Here is an 18,910-nt window from a genome sequence, read left to right as displayed (position 1 = left end):
TTTTGTATTTTCTCTTGTTAAGAGTGTTTGTTGTTTTTAGGAAATGAATGGACAGCCTGAGAAATTAGCAGTATCATTTCCAGAGCTGGTCAGGGATACCCTTTTGTGCTCCATATTTTGCTCAAAAGGACCCCTTCCTTACTAGTTTCTCCAGATTGCTTTAAGACACATGCTCATGAATGCACTAATTAGAGTGATGGCTTTAAGTTTATATAAACAGACTTTATGCCAGTGAACCATAACTTCCTGGACCCACTAAGTAGCTAAGTCTGCATCAGACTGAATTTTTTATATGCACATACACTACTGTTACTGTAGCAGAACTGTGGCTTGTTTTTGGTCTCAAACTCTCTCTCTGCACTATTATTACTCTGGCATGTCTGGGGATGCATTTACAGCAGGGCTTTTCAAACTGGGACATTGTGATGCCCCAGCCTGCAGGCCCTGGCCCCTGCCCCCTTAAGAGGTGGGGGCAGCCTGGAGGCAGCGGCACAACCCTCAGGATCGCGTCGCTCAGGAAGGCTGCAGGGGCTTGGGTACATGGAAGTGGAGTGTAATCGCTCCGCATCTACTTTCACTGCTGCGGGGAGCTCTGCTGCAGGTCGCGCCAGGCTCCCTGCACCCCTGAGAGGCTGCAGGGGCTTGGGTACGTGTACCCCTGAAGGCCCTCTGAGCAGCACGATACTGGGGATCGCGCCACTGCCCCCCCTCGCACCCACACAAGAACTTAGTGGTTTGAGAACCACTGATATACAGGCAGAACTTACCCTGTAATATAGCCTTTCACAGATGCAGGAATGACTTCCTACAGGTAATTACAATGACCACTGTAGTGAAAAGTATACCACCCTAAAAGTGAAATGGCTTTCGAAACAGCCGCTGTAGGCTGCACAGTGGTTGGACTTTCAAAACCAGTTCCTGATTTGGTACTGTAGCCCTGTGCAAACAGGAACCAACCAGAGTCACAGTATGAATGAGAACATGCTGGCAAGCCACATCCCTGCAACCACTATGGACCAAGCTCCAACCCACCCTCAGGTGGATGTTCCCTGTTGTCCCCATGGAGAGCATCTGTCTGAAAATTTGAAGTTGAGCAGATATTGACACTTTGAGAGAGTACTTGCATCTTTAGATAAACTCCCTTCAGGGGGACAGGACTATGGAGGGCAGTGAAGGTGTACCTTGCTGGTTTACCTTCATTCATGCTGCAAATGTGGACAGTGTCTACTGTTACAGTTCATCAGAACAGGGCATGCATAGCATCTGTTCAGTTGAAATGCTCAATTAAGTGCCTTCAAGAAGAACAAACAATGCTTCTAACAGAAGCAGAAAAGGGAAAAGCCTGTAAAACTGGCAATTTGTAGAAATGAACTTCAGAGCAGAACTAATAAGTCCTCCTGCTGTTGATAAAACCACAAGAAAGCAAAATGTGCAATACTAGATAAGAAAAAAGCAAATGACTCTTCTTAACCCTTAAAGACAAGGGAAGTTGTACATTGGTGATTCCTTGCCTGCATTCTCTCACACCTTTCATCACAATTCATCTTATCACTGTGCATCAAAACCTGCCCTTGGGGGCAATTTTTCTGCCCCATAGTAATCAATAATTATCAAAGGTCAAGTTGAAGTGAAAGCCACAATAATATGAACATTGGACTTAGAGCTCTAGTTGTTTCAGAGGTAACCAATCTAAAACAAATGGAAAATATCCAGCTCAAGTTGTTTAACAAGATGTAATGAAAAGAGACATTTTTAAACAGAAGACAGAATGGGCCAGAGTAGAGGCTCACTGTGTCCCAGTGACCTTTCCCCTTATGCCCTGGTCCCTTTCTTCCCAGATGAAACAGGCTTGCTAAACCCTCTCAAAACAGACATTACCAGGATGAATTCTTATCAGCCTTTGAAACAGAAGTACTATTTGGATTGATTCAACTAACCAACCCCCACCCTGTGAAGCCACAACTCAGAGGTCACACAGTAATAGGAAGTGAGTAAGCAGTAGGGCTCTAAGAGCCCACTCCTAGGCATTTCTACTTAGAAGTAAGTCCCATCATAGTAAATGGGGCTTACTCCCAGGTAAGTGTGGATAGGATTGCAGCCTGAATCACCTCTAATAGAATTGAGAGGTAGGAACTGAGCCACCTGCAACAAATCAGCTAGCCAGTCATTCTGGGGAGACAGCCAAGGGGTCTTTCCCACAAGCTTAGGTCAGTTGGTGTAGAAAACTGAGAACAAAACAGGTAACTAGGCATATTCAGGACCTGGAATCAGCATATTCAAACATGCCTATGCACTGTGGAAGCCTTCAGAGTAGCGTCCCTGTCTAAACTTAACCTACTGTGGCAAAGTTTAACACACACAAATACACCAGGAAGAAAGACAATCAGGCTTTCAGCTCAACCACCTCTTTTGTGAGGAGGGAAAAACTAGCTGGTGGGCAGACAAAGCTTCAGGATCTGCAAGCGAACCATTATGGTTATGACAGGTCCATAGACCACCCCCTTTTTAGGTCAGATGGTCATCCCACCTGCTCAGATAGTACCAGTGAATATCAAGAAACCTTCTGACAGATGCTTATGACAGACACTTCACACACACAAGTTGGGCAGCCTGTCTGAATAGGGAAGAAGGCACCATCCACACAAGAAAGTCTCCTCACACATCACTGGTTCCACAGGTGTTCTCCCTCATGTATATTCTTTATAGATTCGGTTCTCTGCAGTGCTGATACAAATAGCAGACCTTGTGGTGTTGAAGACATTCAGACCGCACTGGGTCATCCCAGTGGAAAACCCCAATGCAAAGAAAACAAGCCAGGGCACAGCTTCCTGTAACCGTACCACATCCCCCACCAGTCAGCAGGCAGTAAAAGCCGTGGGTGGGCGAGACAGATCAGAGGACGATCCCCCACTATGCTTTAGTCCTTTGGCAGCAAGACCGACCCTTTTACTCCAAGACAACGGTCCCTCCTGCTGCCTCCAGAGCTGCTTTCAACTTCTCTGCTTCCTCCTTGGATACGTTTGCCTTGATCTCTTGAGGAAGAGATTCCACCAACTTCTTTGCCTGCCAGAGAAAGAGAGCAGCTCTGTTTAGTGACTGAGAGAGGAAAAGCACTAAACTCAAGAGAAACTGCTGCTTGCTCCCAGCAGCATGAGACAACCCCCTCAGAACTCAAAGGAAGACCGGCAGAACACAGGCATCTCCTAGGCCTGTGGTTTTCAAACTCTCCGGGAGTTTGAAAACCGCAGTAAGTCTTTGCGGGGGTGGGGGGCAGGCAGCAGGGGCAGGGGGAAGGCAGCGATGCAATCCCCAGGATCAAGTAGCTCAGGGGGCTGCAGGGACTGGGATGCACTCACCAGTCCCTGCAGCAGCCGTCCCTGTGTGCGGGGAGCCCTGCACGAGTGCCTGCAGGGCGCCCCAGGTCAGGAAAGGGAGAGTGGAGCGATCTACTCTGCCTCTGCAAGTGAAGCACGATTGCCCCACTCTCCCTTTCCCTGACCTGGGGCGCCCTGCAGGCACACGTGCAGAGCTTCCCGAACACAGGGACAGCTGCTGCAGGGACTGGAGGGTGCACCCCAGTCCCTGCAGCCCCGTCAGAAGGGAAAGCAGAGCGATCGTGCTCCGCTTCTAGTTTTGCGGAGCGGGGCATGATCGCTCTGCTTTCATTTTCCTGACCTGGGGAGCCCTGTCGAAGGTTGTGCAGGGCTCCCCGCACCCCCGGGAAGCTGCAGGAGGCTTGGGCAAGCGCACCCAAGCCCCTGCAGCCCCCCTGAGCAGCGCGATCCTGCCCCGCTGCCTTCCCCTGTCTCCTGGTTGCCCCCCACCCCTTAAGGGGACAGAGGCCAGGACCCACAGGCCGGGGTGTCGCGACATCCCAGTTTGAATACCACTGTCCGAGGCTAAAGTTCCAATATAAACTTTTAGCTAGTAAAGTTTCTGGCAAAAGCGAGCAAACAATTTCTGATCAAAGCCCAAATACCTAGAAAAATCCTCCCTGAGCATCCCAGTTCACCAAGGATCTTGCCACACTGGCTGGCAACATTCTACAGGATGCCGATTTACTTTCACTATGTCAGTAACTCCACACTGTTCCCTTACATATGAACACTGCTCTGGGAATTTATTATCTTCTTCCTGGGTGGAGTTTGCTGCCCCTTCATGGCAAGAGTGTGTACTGATGGTCTTAAATGGGTATGTCAAATGACACAGAAAAGGAAAGAGCTGGGCACCCACTAAATGCACCAAGGAAGCAGGTAGAATTCCAGGCCACTGGCTGCTCTGGGAGCACATTCTGCTTGACTATTTCTTTGTATGTAATGCAAGTGAAGGCAACCTTGCCTCCTCAGGACTCTAATGCAGTTGGCTGATGAGCAAGCTTTAAGGAGAGAACTACCAGCTTACCTGGACAAGGTTTAGGCCTTGTATACAATTCTTCACCTCCTTAATAAGTTTCACCTTCTCTGCAGCTTTCATCTCAGTCAGTTTGACAGTGAAATTGAGCTTCTCCTGCTTCTTGGGAACATCTTCCTCTTCTGCTGCCTGACAGAAAAAGGGCAGGGAAAAAAGTCTATTTGCCATCAGCAGCTGGAGCTCATCTTTTCCACCATAAAAGGCATCTTTAGTAGCTAAGGGAGGGACTAAAGAGGTTGAAGTCCTTGTTAGACTTGTGTTTTGCTAGTCCTTTACTATTTCCCCTCCTTGTTTGCATTGGGTTGCAAGACAGTTTTGGGGCCAGTTCCCCTTTAGTTATGTGGCAGTGGAAATGGTGGGTTAGTCCTTTCAATTAAAAGCCCAGCTTTGACTAAACATCAATCAGTGTTTTGTATTATACTTGGATTGCTCCAGGATTGCTTGGATTGCTCAAATCAGTGTTTGAGATTATACTTGGATGCTCCAGGTGAGAGGGAAAGGTAGCTTCCTGCTACAGAAGAAAGAACTTTGAACAGCCAAGTAGCCTTGAAATTTGAGAAGTATTTTCTTGCAGCTTGGGATCTGCACAAGGGTTGGGAGGCAGATGTCAGAATAACAGGTGGAATGGGATAAGGGACAATGTGGAGGTAGAATCTTAACAAGAGGAACAGGTCACTGACAGCATTGACAATTGTCAACAAGACACGTCATACATAATCTTGTTCTGGAAGAGGCTGCTAACTTGACATGCATTCTTACGGTAGATGAGGCATGTTGTTCTGCTTTGACCTAACTGATTCTGATTTTAGTTCAGTCTTGGGGTAGAACTGTTTTGGATGAGTAAATCACTCACTATGTTCTAAGACAAAGCCCCTAGAAACTGGGCAACCTTCAGCCTGTGATACATTTTGCAGGACACTTTGGACTCAATCCTGAACAGTCCGTGTCTGCTTACTGCCAGCGTGCACTGTTGCAAATATGCTGCAAGGCACATTTCAGGCCCTGCCAGTGGTACCCCAGCACTGGGCCACCACCAGGTGACTGCCGGAGTTCCGCCGCTCGGCAATCATGTGGACCACCAAGCAGTGGAGAGGTAAGTGGAGGTGTGTGAGGAGGCAGGGAGGAGGCGTTCCAGGGAGGAGAGAGGTGGACAGAGGGCTAGGAGGAGGTGTTCCAGTGAGGGGGGAGGCAGAGAGATTGTGGGGAGGACAGAGCAGGGGGGAGGGAGGTGGGACCCGTGGAGTGAAGCTCCACCAGATCCACAGCCTGTGTTGAGCTCACTGCCCTACATGGAGGCCCTTGATTCACTGCTGACCTTTGGGTTGGTGGTGAATCGGGTAGCCCCATTGCGGGGCTACTCATTTACCTGGGGGAAGGGGACGAAAGTCCCCTTCTCCCAAGGAGCCACCGGTGGCTGCCCGGACTGAGCAGGATGCAGCGGCAGCCACACGCCGGGCAGCTCAGAATTAGGGTGTTTGTGAACTTGGACCTAAGCACTTTTAAAAACATTTTTAAGGGAAGAGCTTTTAGGGTTTTGGTGCAATTTTTAGGATTGGTATTAGTATTTTTACTTTTTACATATTTTAACCACTCTATCGAATTTGTATTTTGATTTTATCTTATTAATCTTTTAGCTTTCTGGAATCATTCTAGAGAAAAACAGGATATATACAAATAAAGTAGCATGAAGATAGTAATGCTAAGCACTGCTAAACCAGACCTTCTATGTGGAAGCAGGGGAAGGGGAGTCTGCCTCCTCTTTCTCCTTTCTGGATTTCTGCGTAAGGCTATACAGCAGAAACAGGCAGAAAAATGTCATCAGGCAAAAGAGCAACACTGAAATAAGCTGATGGTAAGGACAGCATTCATAGGAGAATGTCTACTTAGAACCACTACAAACACAGGATCCTCACAGTGGTGCTGAACTCAACATCGATGAGTGCATGCATGCGTGATTACAAAGACAAGCCTGGCTCACTGGAATCAGAACTAGAGGGTGGCATGCCTCATGGAAAACTAGACTTACAAGGCATCTTACAGGCCATCAAGTCCTACCCCCTGCTCAATGCAGGTGATTTCAACATTCCTGACAGATGGCCATCCAACCTCTACTTGAAAACCTCCAATGAGAAAGAGTCTACCAACTCTATTCCAGTGCGAGACAGCATTTACAGTTAGGAAATTCTTCCTCATGCCTAGCCTACATCTTCTACCCCGTAGTTTCATCGCACTGATTCTAGCCCTCCTGTCAGGAACCGAAAACAAGCCCTCCCCTTCTTTTGTGTGACAGCCCTTCAGATATCTAAAGTCAGATATCTCCCCGTAGTCTTCTCAAGGCTAATCATACCAAATCTTTTAACTGTTCCTCATAGGACTTGGTTTCCAGACCCCTCACCATCTTAGCTGTCCTTCTCTGAACCTGCTCCACCTTATCAATGTCCTTAAAAATCATAGAATCATCCCAATGATCATCTTCCTACAGAGAACAGATTCCTTCCTTCATTCTGCATTACCCAAAAAACAGATCAAATGCTCCTGAACAGTCAGATGTTTTACAGTCATGCAAGCTGTTATTTAAGAGGTGGTCACCCATCCATCCATGCTGCCATTACCCATCATGCTGGACAGAAATTTACTCTCCCTCTTCTGGTTTAAAAAAAAAAACCCCACTACCTACTATCTGTATTACATGTAAGGTAACAACAAGTCAGTGGCATGCTTGCCTTTACTCCTCCTTCTCGTAGCCTCAAGCATGCTGTATGCGTAGCTGTCATAATACAAAATTAGCTGTGTGGTGCTCTGGAGCTTATCCACACCTTTAGTGGAGCAGGTGCAGTTTGGGTGCTCACCCTATGGCAAGCAATATTCGGTATGCTCAGGTGAAACTTGAATCATGGCTTCTGTAAGGGTAAGTCTTGCCTCACAAACCTTTTAGAATTCTTTGAAAAGGTCAACAGGCATGCGGATGCGGGAGAACCTGTAGACATTATATATCTGGACTTTCATAAGGCATTCGACACGGTCCCTCACCAAAGGCTACTGAAAAAACTCCATAGTCAGGGAATTAGAGGGCAGGTCCTCTCCTGGATTGAGACCTGGTTGAAGACCAGGAAACAGAGAGTGGGTGTCAATGGGCAATTTTCACAATGGAGAGAGGTGAAAAGCGGTGTGCCCCAAGGATCTGTGACCGGTGCTCTTCAACCTCTTCATAAATGACCTGGAGACAGGGGTGAGCAGTGAAGTGGCTAAGTTTGCAGACGACACCAAACTTTTCCGAGTGGTGAAGACCAGAAGTGATTGTGAGGGGCTCCAGAAGGATCTCTCCAAAATGGCAGAATGGGCAGCAAAATGGCAGATGTGTTTCAATGTAAGTGTAAAGTCATGCACATTGGGGCAAAAACTCAAAACTTCACATATAGGCTGATGGGTTCTGAGCTGTCTGTGACAGATCAGGAGAGAGATCTTGGGGTGGTTGTGGACAGGTCGATGAAAGTGTCGACCCAATGTGTGGCAGCAGTAAAGAAGGCCAATTCTATGCTGGGGATCATTAGAAAAGGTATTGAGAACAAAACAGCTAATATTATAATGCCATTGTACAAATCGATGGTAAGGCCACACCTGGAGTATTGTGTCCAGTTCTGGTCACCACATCTCAAAAAAGACATAGTGGAAATGGAAAAGGTGCAAAAGAGAGCAACTAAGATGACTGCTGGGCTGGGGCACCTTCCTTATGAGGAAAGGCTATGGCATTTGTGCCTCTTCAGCCTAGAAAAGAGATGCCTGAAGGGGGACATGATTGAGACATACAAAATTATGCATGGGAAGGATAAAGTGAATAGAGAGATGCTCTTTACACTCTCACATAACACCAGAACTAGGGGACATCAACTAAAATTGAGTGTTGGGAGAGTTAGGAGAGACAAAAGAAAATATTTCTTTACTCAGCGTGTGGTTGGTCTGTGGAACTCCTTGCCACAGGATGTGGTGATGGGTTACAAGCCATGATGTCTATGTGCAACCTCCTGATTTTAGAAATGGGCTATGTCAGATGCAAGGGAGGGCACCAGGATGCAAGTCTCTTGTTATCAGGTGTGCTCCCTGGGGCATTTGGTGGGGCCACTGTGAGATACAGGAAGCTGGGCTAGATGGGCCTATGGCCTGATCCAGTGGGGCTGTTCTTATGTTCTTAAATCACAAGGCTCTCTTACCGAAGCTGCTGGTTGTGCTGATGCCATCATTCCAGCCATTGGCATGAGTCCCATGTCTTGAATCTTCAAAGTTTTCTAAAGAAACAAACATTTGAAGTACTATTAGACAATTCTTAATAGCTGTGAATCACAACCCAAAAGCACCCCATTCTAGTACAAAAGTAGGAAAAATACCACCAGCAGCACTTTCCCTGGTACACCAACCACCCAACTCCCCATGCAAACACAGGCACCTTCAGCAACTCGTTGAGGTCAGAGATCTCCAGCAGAGTCAGGCTAGCAATGTCGTGAACTAGCTGCTGAATCTTGGGTGAGTACTCTTTGGGTGCATTGTCCAGAGGTGGACTTGCCAGGGCTTCACTTCGGTGTGAGCAAGTAGCCTTCAACATCCTCACAGCACATGCTCGTGGTGAATGCTGCCTAAAGAAATCAGAGGAGGAACTGTTGCACTTCACACTTCCCAACACAAAGATATTATCAGGCAGTACAGGCTTTACAGCTTCAGGTGGCTAAGAAACATGGCCTCAAGGGGAATGCTAAACAACACCAGGCAGCAGGGTAGGGGTGGGAAGAGAGTAGAGATGATATGAACCTATACAGTACTGGAACAAACAGGACTGAGGAAAAAGGAGAACGCAACATCCAACACTCATGAAGCTGCAATTTCAGCAGCAAGTTTGAGAAATTACCCAAGCAAAACTATGACTGCAATCCTATACACCAACTGTTCCCAAACTGTGGGTCTGGGACTCACCAATGGATCGAGACCCAAATTTTGTGGGGTTGCAAAACTGACAGGGCAGATCAGGCAATGTGCATCAAGGCTTAAACCAGCTGTTACTTGGGGGGGCACTGCTGCCCAGACACCATTATAGCCACACCACTTGGCAATTATAAGTCAGGCAGCAGTTTCTAGGGCCTCTAAAGTTTGGGAACCACTGCTATACACATTGCCTAGGGGTAGGCCCCATTTAACTCAATAGAAGAAGTAAGTTCCAGTATAGTCAAGGGGGCTTCCTCCCAGGAAAGTGTGGATGGGATTGCAGCCCCAGAGCCCCATCCTAGGCATGCCTACTCAGGAGTAAGTCCCAGTATAGTCAAACGGGCTTCCTCCCAGCAAAAAGTGTGGCTGGGACTGCAGCCCCATCTAAGCGGCCGAGTAGGGGCTGCCCCAGCAGCAGCCAGTGCCCAGCCTGGAGGGGGAGGGAGCAGAGCGGGAACCTCTTCCCGCCTGGGCTCGAGGCGGCGGGATGCACGAGCTCTGCCTCGGTCCCACCCGCGGCCGGGGGAGGGAGCCGCGGGGTCCTGGCCGGCCGTGGGCTCAGGTGAGCGCAGGTGACCTCTAGCCTTCCCTTCGGCTTCTCGCTCCCCCGAGAGCCGCCCAGCCCGCCTCTCCCCATACCGCAGCAGGAGGCGGATAACGGTGCCGAGCCGCGCCGCGGGCAACATGGCCATGGCGGCAGGAAGAAGACACCGGCGGCGGCCTCTTGTGTCTCCGGCGTGGGAGCCGCAGAGGACGCCAAGGGAGCGCTCTACCCGCGACAACTCTATGGTTAAGCAAAGTAGCCCAATCCCGACCCGCCTCACGGAGCGACGCTCTAGACATCCTTCTCGCGTCTCGGTTGCTGGCGGAGGTGATGTCACAGCCCTCTCTGCTGTGCTGGGGGCGAAGACTCTATGGGGACGGAACTGCTGAGGAGCGCCGCCCGAGCGGAAGCGGGCGGTATTGCAGCTCCTTGAGGAAAGCGGGAGGGTGCGCTCGTTCTGTGGCTTGACTTCCGTGTCGCGCGCTGGCTCGGAGACTGTAGCACGTGGGCTAGTCAGAGAGACTGGCTGCACGGGCCAGTCAGTGGGTTGCACGGGCCACAAGATCCTGCTGCAGCAGCCACCCCTTTGGAGACAGGCAGAGGCTGACGTGCATGTGCACACCCCACCCCCAGCCATGCCCTTTGCACACTTTGCCCTCATGGCTGCCCCTTCCCTCTGCCTCCACATATTTCTGTCTTGTGCACTAAGGCAGTGTTTCTCAAACTGTGAGTCCCGGGACCCACTAGGTGAGTCGTGAGCCCATTTCAGGTGGGTCCCCCCTCATTTCCGTATTTTATTTTTATCTATTAGACTTGATGCTCCCACTGTATGTGACTGTAAGTGGGGGAAATGTCACAAATCTGTACTTTTAACAAGCTACGCTGTATATTCTTTTAACAATGATATTGAATGGAAGTTACTCCTGGGTAGGATAGTAGCCTAGGATTGTGAAAAATGTTCCTGCTTGATGATGTCACTTCCAGTCACAACATCACTTCCGATGGGTCCTGACAGATTCTCATTCTAAAACATGGGTCCCGGCACTAAATGTGTGAGAACCAATGCACTAAGGCTGCGTTTTTCAAACTCTCCAGGAGTTTGAAACCCACAGTAAGTCTTGGGGGGGGGGGAGAGACAGCAGGGGCAGGGGGAAGGCAGCAACACTACTGCCTTCCCCCTGTCTCCTGGCTGCCCCCACCCCTTAAGGGGGCAGAGACCAGGACCCACAGGCTGGGGCATCACAACGCCCCAGTTTGAGTACCACTGCACTAAGGCAATAGATAACAGGTGGCTCAGCATGACCTCCCCACCACTATTGAAGCCCAAGAAATCAAGGCATGATGATGAGGATGCTGCAGACACCTCCTTCCAGGCCCCTGCAGAATCAAAATCAAATCAGGCAGGAAGAAGGGATCTCTACCTGCTCACAAAGAGACAACAAGTGTGATCAAGTCAAAGTTTTTACTGCTAAGTCTCACAGATGAAAATAAGAACAGCCCCACTGGATCAGGCCAAAGGCCCATCTAGTCCAGCTTCCTGCATCTCACCGTGGCCCACCAGATGCCTCAGTGCACACAAGACAACAAGAAACCTGCAGCGTGGTGCCCTCCCTTGCATCTGGCATTCTGACATAACCCATTTCTAAATGGAGCAGCATCTGAAAGAGGAAGACAGGTGTGGGGTTTGTCCTGTCCCAGAAATTATTCCAACTCCCAATGCCCACTTTTTGGCTAGTTACCCCCTCTTATCTCTAGAAACAACAGCTGTGGTGTGCAAAGGAATGAACACAGAACTCCTTATCTATAGCAATTAACCAAATTTATTGCTGCAAACACTTCCCTGCAATTCCTCTTGTCCAAAGGCTTTCCCTCCCCAAAACTCCAATTAACTCAGTAGGTAAAGGTCCAACGCCTCCAGTTCAAGTTCAGTCCAGTCTCCAAAGCACTGTCCAGTCCAGTCTTCTGCAGTCCAGTCCTTCCCATAGCAGTCCACTGCAGCAGAGTCCATGCCTCTGTGTCAGAGTCCTCCAGCAGGGTTCTGGCAATCCTCTTCTCCAGGTGTGACCATCCTGTAGGTCTGGGATGTCCTGTAGGTCTCGGTGTCATAGGTCTGGGCTCCTTCTGAAGCTGCATTTTATCCTTGGATGTCCCATTATCCAAAGTGCAGCTCAGCTGTGAGCTACCTTGTTAGCCCCTTGTTAAGTCCAAATTAGGCTCAGGTGAGCCATCTCTTCAGTCCCTGTCCATTCAAAGTCCCATCAAGGTCAAATGAAGCTCAGGTGCCAATCAGAGTCGCCATTAGCCTTGATTGATTACAGCTGTGGAGCCAGCCCTGCCCTTCCCAGAGCTGTCAAACAGCTGTCAAAACATGGAATTGCTGTCAACACCACATCATCCATTTGATGATCTTCTGATCTTCAATTACAGGGTTACCAACCATCTCTTCCCAGTCTGGTGCTACCCGGGCCGATGTAGGAGGTACATTGGCGCAGTGTTGTGTTGGCATCCATAGCACATCCATCAATGAAACTGTTGCTATGCTGGTGGGATTGGCATCCATGTTATTTGCCAGCATCCAAGACCATGTACCATATCCTAGGCCACTCAGACTAGCACGTCAGGTATATAGGATTGCCCCATGTAGCACTGATTCAAAGTGAGTCATTAGATTAATCTGGTTCTTTAGACCTAGTTTATGCCACGCAAATAAAATATATTAGTATGTAGTTTTAGCACAGACACAAAACATATTCATATGTGCAATTTTGCCCCTTTATGCCAACAGAAAAGTGTTAGAAATACTCAAATCTAATATTAACCTCCATAGCCAAAGAAAAGCATATGTTTTTGTTTTCTGTTCATTCAATTCCCTGACTTTTTCCTCAGTGAGTGATGGTAGAATTCGAGAGATTGATCCCAGCACATGCATAGTTTGACTCCCACTCGTTTAGAGTCTTTTCAGCTCAGGAAAATTCAGCAAAGACCTTTCAAAAAAGAACTCTGGGTGCAATCCTAACCAACATTCCAGCACTGACATAGCTGTGCCCATGTGGTGTACACTGCATCCCGCAGTCAAGGGGGCCTCCTCAATGTAAGGGCATGTTTGTTACCTTACCTTGAGTCTGCATTACGGCTAGGCCAGTGCTGGAAAGTTGGTCAGGATTGTGCCCTAAGGTTGACTAAAATCAAGAGTCCTCCTGCACTTTAAAGACTAACACATTTACTGCAGTTTTCATTGATGACCCGATTTCATCAGATGCTTGAAGAAGACAGGCAGATAGCTATACAAAAGGATGTTTCAATGAAACGGAACACAGGCATGCTGAAGCTCAGGCATGGTCTGGGCGACTGGTGCAGCACCACACATGCCTTTTCTTCTCCAGTTAAGTGCATCTCAGGGTAATCGCCTTTGCTTCAATAAATCTAGCTTAGTCCATCTGTGCAGGGCTAGAGGCATCAGAGGGCAGACAGCAGCAGAGAACCAGGCTATTCATCTCTACCAGAAGCAAAGATGTTGGTGTCTCCTGTGGCTGAGAGGAACAAGGAAACCATTCTGGAGATATTGGCTGACTACGTGGATGACACAAGTGCAGCTTTTGGGCTGGAACTGGGGTCTGGGACTGGGCAGCATGTTGTGCATTTTGCCCAGGCCCTACCCACTGTCATCTGGCAACCTTCAGAGATCAGTCCAGCTTCTCAGCAGAGGTACACTGGGAATTTTGTGATGCCAGGGGTGTGTGAGTAGATTTGCTAGTGTGGAACATGCCCTCCTTTGTTCACTACTGCCAGGAAACAGAGCAGTGCTATCATCACATCTTCTCTTGAAAGCAATGGCTGGTTTAGGCTCTGGTTAGTAGCAGGGCAGGAAAGACTGCTAAGAGCTGCACAAAAGTCCTTGTGCTCCATGGCCATGAACTGCTGCTCTAAGAAGCAGAAAGGTCATTTCCCCCACAATTCTGTGTTGGACAGACTCCAACGCTGGATGTCTTCTTGGTAAGAAAACTGGTTTTTGGCGCAATCCTAACCCACTTTCCAGCACTGGCATAGCTGTGTGAGTGGGGCATGTGCTGCATCCTGCAGTTGGGGGCCAGTCATGGAGGCCTCTTCAAGGTAAGGCAATGTTTTTACCCTTACCTCAAAGCTGCATTGCCCCTATGTCAGTGCTGGAAAGTGGGTTAGGATTGCACCCTTTGTTGCTGAAGTGGTGTCTGCATGTTGACGTTTCAGGAGAAAGGCCTAAATTTGGTCTAAATCCTTCTTACTACCGCTCTAAAGTGACATCAGGCAATAAACAGAGGATTGGCCTAGTAGATCCAAAGCATCATGTTGGGCTTTTAGTGTCTGGTGTTGCTATGACTGCCTAATCTGTATGCATTGTGGGTAGATTAAAATGATGGTAGTATTGTGTTCTGGATTAAAATATTTTAAAAAATTAGGAATTTTTTTGGAATTGTGGTATGGAAAATAAGGGGCATAGAGTCTATTGCATTAAAATATGAAAGGGACAACTTACTTCCAACTTTAACTGGGGGGGGGGCGGGCAGGATTGGATCCAAGGTGTCTAAAGCTACACCATCAAGCAGCATTTTCTCTTTAGTGCAATACCCTGCTATTTGCATAATATCCCAGATTATGCAGAGGAATGGAGACAGAATTGTTCTGGAAGTTCTTTTTCCCCATATATATTAACCGCAGACACCCGCCTATAAGGCGACCCCACAGATAAGTCGAGGGCAGGCTTTGAGCCAACAATCATGGAATTTTCTATGACCCTTGGATAAATCGGGGGTTAAACTTAGGGGGGTGTCTGACTATAGTTTTGTCTGATTTTACTGGAGGTCAGATCCTGAAAAATAACCTACCACTAATTGTTACCTAAGAACTGTAGTCTCAAATTTATTAAAAACATAATAAAAGATCATAAGATACATTTTTATTCTTTTTAAAATTCTGGTCTTCACCACCTTTTTGTAAACACTATCAGAGTAAGTGCACTGTAAACATACCAGTAAAACAGTGGTTCCCAACCTGGTATTCATGTACTCCCAGGGACACTCAACAGGACCATTAGGGGTATTTGAAAAAGAATGGAATAATGGCTAAAAAGGCAGGTTGTGCTCCAGAATGCTTTGCAGGGCCAGCAAGGCAGAAAGGAAGGTAGCTAGTTGGCTGTGAAAGCCCCACCAATAGCTAGTTTTTGGTCATCAATTCATGTATGCACCAGTGATTGAAAACCAGCACAGTAAAAAAAGCTGAAACATAATATGGAAAGTGATCAATCACCCAGAATTTCTCAGCACACTTCTGGCGCAAAACAGTGCAAAGGCAGAGTCTTCTGTTCTTCAAACAGATAAAAAGAGAAAACACTGTGATGAATACATGAAGTCTGGGTTTTCATATGGAGGAGATGAGGGATTGTATTATTAATTACAAACATTTTGCTAATAGGAAGGGTACAATTTATGGAAATGGGCTGCCAAGGAATATGCCAGTGAAAAAGGTTGAACCATTTTTCAACCTTTTGAAAATCCAAATCCAATCAAATTCACCTTTAAGGTGTCTGGTGTGTTAAGCCAGAAGCTCTACATACAACATATAACATATAACTGGGAGTGTGCAATTCCACTGCAGATGAGATATTTGCAACCCTTTTTACTCAGCAGTAGACCCACTGCTTTCCATGGGTGTTATTCTTAAGTAAGGGTGCACTGAATTGTAGCCTGGGAAGGAGGGTCCCATCCTGGTGTTTCCAAAAACAGACCTGCTTTGCAAGCATTTGCCAAGCATAACCAGGCTGCATCAGAAGGAAGGAGAATAAAAGGTTAACTTTGGCTGGAATGTCCCAGGAAAACCACTATAGCAACTAATGAGGTGCCTGCCTGAGCTTTGCTGAGCTGAGCAGAGAAAGGAAACTGTTCAGAGTTGAAAGGCTCTGCCCTCTGATTGACCTGTACCTGAGATAAGGTACAGTGAGAATTGGAGCTTGATTGCTTGGCAAAAATTTCACGTACTATACTTTTTATATATATTTTATTTATAATATTAAATATTATAAATAAATATTTTTTATTTATATTATTTTATTTATTTATTTATTATTTTATTTATAATATTAAAAGGAAAAACAACAAACAAACAATAATATAAAAAATACATAAAATACATAAAAAAAACAAAAAATAAAGAGGAAAAAAACTATAGAGTATCTCTAATCCTATCTCAAAAATCCTAATTCCTTTCTGCATTTATATTAATAATCTAAATTTCCACCCTTACAAAAGCTATATCTCCAACAGTCCCTCTTATTAATAATCTTCAAATCCAAAACTCATTAAATCATTATTCTCTCTCACAAAGTCAATAATTGGTTTCCAGTTATTCATAAAGGTTTTTGTTGATTTCTCTTTAAGTATTATTAATTATTAACAGTATTTATATACTGCTTTTCAACAAAAAGTTCACAAAGCAGTTTACAGATAAAATGAAACTACTTAATGAATATTTAAGTAGTAAGTTTATCCATTTCTGCAAAGTCCGTAACTTTTGGCCACCATTCTTCTATCAATGGCATATCCATGGTTTTCCAATATTGTGCATAAAGTATTCTAGTCGTATTTATGCAACTGAAAGTTCTGTGGTGGATGGGTCATGATGGGAGGGGAGGTGTCAGGCTAAGTTCAGGGAAACAGCTATAAATCATCTTTAAAAAAAAACAAATTAAGGGTGTGCAGAATCCCTCTGCTGCAAGCAGCTCAGAGCCCAATCCAATCCAACTTTCCAGGACTGGTGCAGCCGCAATGCAGCCCTGAGGTAAGGGAACAACTGTTCCCATACCTTGAGGAGGCCTCTGTGACTACCTCCCCACCACAAGAAGCAGTGTGTGCCCCTTTGGCGCAGCTGCACTGGCACTGGAAAACTGGATACGATTTGGCCCTCAGGCAGGAGATGGAGTTAGGGGAATAACACGGAAGAGAGGGCAGCCTCTTGTTGTTGGCATTCCTTTTCAAAGGAGCATCTGTACATCAGGTAAGTTTTATTTCCTCATGTCATCATTACCCACTATCAGCCTTTGGGAGAGATCAGGATAGACAGTGAAGGAAATATATCAAAACAGTAGTGGGGGTGGCGGCAGCAGCAGCAGCAGCAGCAAGCTGTACTGCACTTAATCACTGCTAACACCATTGAGGAATTATACTCAACACAACCCACACTTTTGAAATGGTAGCATTCATTTATAGCAGAACCACAAGTTCTCCACCTTGGTCAAGAAAGTTTTATGGAAAAGCTGAATGATTCCCCTCCTCCACTTTGTCCACAGCATATCTGCTTACATCCGTGCCACCAAGGTGACCAATGTTCAAGAGCCCCTCGCCATAGATGTATCACAGCCATGGGACCAGTGGGCTGGCCTAGGTCCAAGCTGCTGTGACTTCATCATCATGATTAACCTGCTGCACACGACTGACCAAGGCCTGGAGGTATGACACAGGGACCAAGGGAACACCTAGGGATCAATGGTATTGGAGCTGATCTTTGCACAGGATTACAGCTTGGGATCATATGCAGTGCCCAAAATAGAAAGCAAAAAAAAGGGTATTGCTTCTGACTCTACATTTTGTGTTGTAGGGGATGTTTAAAGGCATTGGACAATTGCTGAAACCTGGAGGCATTTGCCTGGCCTATGGGGTGAGTATAGGAGAACCATTTTTTAATGGTTATTGATTACCAGCAAAAACAATCCTAGACAAACTCAATTTCAGGGTGTCTGAACCTTGTACCGTATCATCAAATGCTGCCTCCAGGCTCTGAAATAATGAACGAAAACTCTATAGAGATGCACTTGGGGAGAGTAGCTGTAACAAAATCCATCCTATGATGCATCCAATTGGCTAGACAAATTACCTAAAGCTGTCATTATCCATTTAGATTGAGACTCTTTCATAAACCAAGTACAGGGAAGACCCTTTCTCCAACAATGGTTGGGAAGGAGCTTGTGCTCTCTTCTGACATGAAAACGGCCTTCTCAAAGTTCTTTACCCAAGAGCCATGCAGAGTACTCTTGAGTCTTTAGAAGCCTAGATAGTAATTCTGACTCTGCTTCCACTCCACAGCCCTTTGCCATTAATGGGATCATCTTTCCAGAATGTAATGTGAAACTAAATGAAATCCTTCAGACCAGGTAAGTTAAGAGTTGCAGAACTTGACCCTATTCCATTCTGTGATCACCAGAGCCCTGGTGAGATCAGGGGGAGGGGTGAACACACCCAAAAAGCTTCACGCTATTTCCCTCTTTACCATTACATTAAATAGAGTATAGACAAGAGACAAAGAGGACAGAAATGGCTCTAGCTTACCTTCCATTTGTGAAACAAGGAACCATGTTCAAGCATTAACTGGTTGTACACTTTCTTTGGGGTAGGATCTAAGGATATGTTTCAAGGAAATGAAGTCATGATCTATCCTTAACAAACTCTGCTTTTAACAACAGAAATCCTGAGTGGGGCCTGAGAGACGTGGAAGAGCTTCGTCAACTGGCAAACACTAATGAGCTCCGTCTTGAACGCATGGTAAGAGGTAGAAGCAACTGAGAATACTTCAGGAAGCTATAAAGATATCTGCTACTACCTTCCAACCTTGCTCTTATTTTCCAGAGACAAGGATTTTTTCATCACAAAGCTTTCCATTTTGTTTGCCCCAATCCCCACTGTTTCAACTCAATACCTATTTTTCCCCTCAGCTGGAGATGCCCGAATACACCAAATGCCTGATCTTTCGGCGGAAAGAGTGATGAGCTCTGGCTAGTGGAGAGCAACAGTAGGAAATATGATTGCAACAGTTATAGGAAGAAGGTGAAAATTAAACTCTGAAATTAAAAAAAAAGTTTCTGTGGCTTTCTTGGAGGTGGGGAATCGTTTTTAGGAATGGCTCTCTGCTTTTCTCCTCTACCCCACCTTCAGCCCACTGGGCACATCAGTAGTCCCATCA

General features: G+C 46.6%; 2 protein-coding genes across 2 annotated transcripts; one reads left to right on the top strand and one right to left on the bottom strand.

The window, feature by feature from the left end:
* Positions 1-2,666: 2,666 nt before the first annotated feature.
* MRPL12 (mitochondrial ribosomal protein L12) lies at positions 2,667-10,153 on the bottom strand. Its single transcript, XM_066614028.1, has 5 exons — positions 10,021-10,153; positions 8,852-9,038; positions 8,619-8,693; positions 4,402-4,539; positions 2,667-3,063 (listed from the first exon to the last, which is right to left on the bottom strand). The coding sequence occupies exons 1-5, from the start codon at positions 10,071-10,073 to the stop codon at positions 2,947-2,949; spliced, it is 570 nt and encodes a 189-aa protein (XP_066470125.1). The 5' UTR covers positions 10,074-10,153; the 3' UTR covers positions 2,667-2,946.
* A 3,283-nt stretch (positions 10,154-13,436) lies between these two features.
* Positions 13,437-18,740, top strand: LOC136639650 (methyltransferase-like 26 B). Its single transcript, XM_066614029.1, has 6 exons — positions 13,437-13,630; positions 17,244-17,403; positions 17,552-17,611; positions 18,037-18,104; positions 18,414-18,492; positions 18,663-18,740. The coding sequence occupies exons 1-6, from the start codon at positions 13,437-13,439 to the stop codon at positions 18,711-18,713; spliced, it is 612 nt and encodes a 203-aa protein (XP_066470126.1). The 3' UTR covers positions 18,714-18,740.
* The last annotated feature ends 170 nt before the right edge of the window (positions 18,741-18,910 follow it).

Source organism: Tiliqua scincoides, chromosome 2, assembly GCF_035046505.1.
Source record: "Tiliqua scincoides isolate rTilSci1 chromosome 2, rTilSci1.hap2, whole genome shotgun sequence".
Lineage (NCBI taxonomy): Eukaryota > Metazoa > Chordata > Lepidosauria > Squamata > Scincidae > Tiliqua > Tiliqua scincoides.
The sequence above is the reverse complement of the archived record's forward strand: the minus strand, read 5'-3'. Positions and strand labels throughout refer to the sequence as shown.

What these genes read in the sequence shown, in the direction of transcription:
- LOC136639650 (XM_066614029.1), top strand. Translation starts at nt 13,437, where the DNA reads ATGTTGGTGTCTCCTGTGGCTGAGAGGAACAAGGAAACCATTCTGGAG. An exon ending in AATGAAATCCTTCAGACCAG is followed by an intron (nt 18,105 to 18,413) that starts GTAAGTTAAGAG and finishes TTTTAACAACAG; the next exon opens with AAATCCTGAGTGGGGCCTGA. An exon ending in AGCTCCGTCTTGAACGCATG is followed by an intron (nt 18,493 to 18,662) that starts GTAAGAGGTAGA and finishes TTTTCCCCTCAG; the next exon opens with CTGGAGATGCCCGAATACAC.
- MRPL12 (XM_066614028.1), bottom strand. Translation starts at nt 10,073, where the DNA reads ATGGCCATGTTGCCCGCGGCGCGGCTCGGCACCGTTATCCGCCTCCTG. An exon ending in GTTATCCGCCTCCTGCTGCG is followed by an intron (nt 9,039 to 10,020) that starts GTATGGGGAGAG and finishes TGATTTCTTTAG; the next exon opens with GCAGCATTCACCACGAGCAT. An exon ending in ACCTCAACGAGTTGCTGAAG is followed by an intron (nt 8,694 to 8,851) that starts GTGCCTGTGTTT and finishes TTGTTTCTTTAG; the next exon opens with AAAACTTTGAAGATTCAAGA.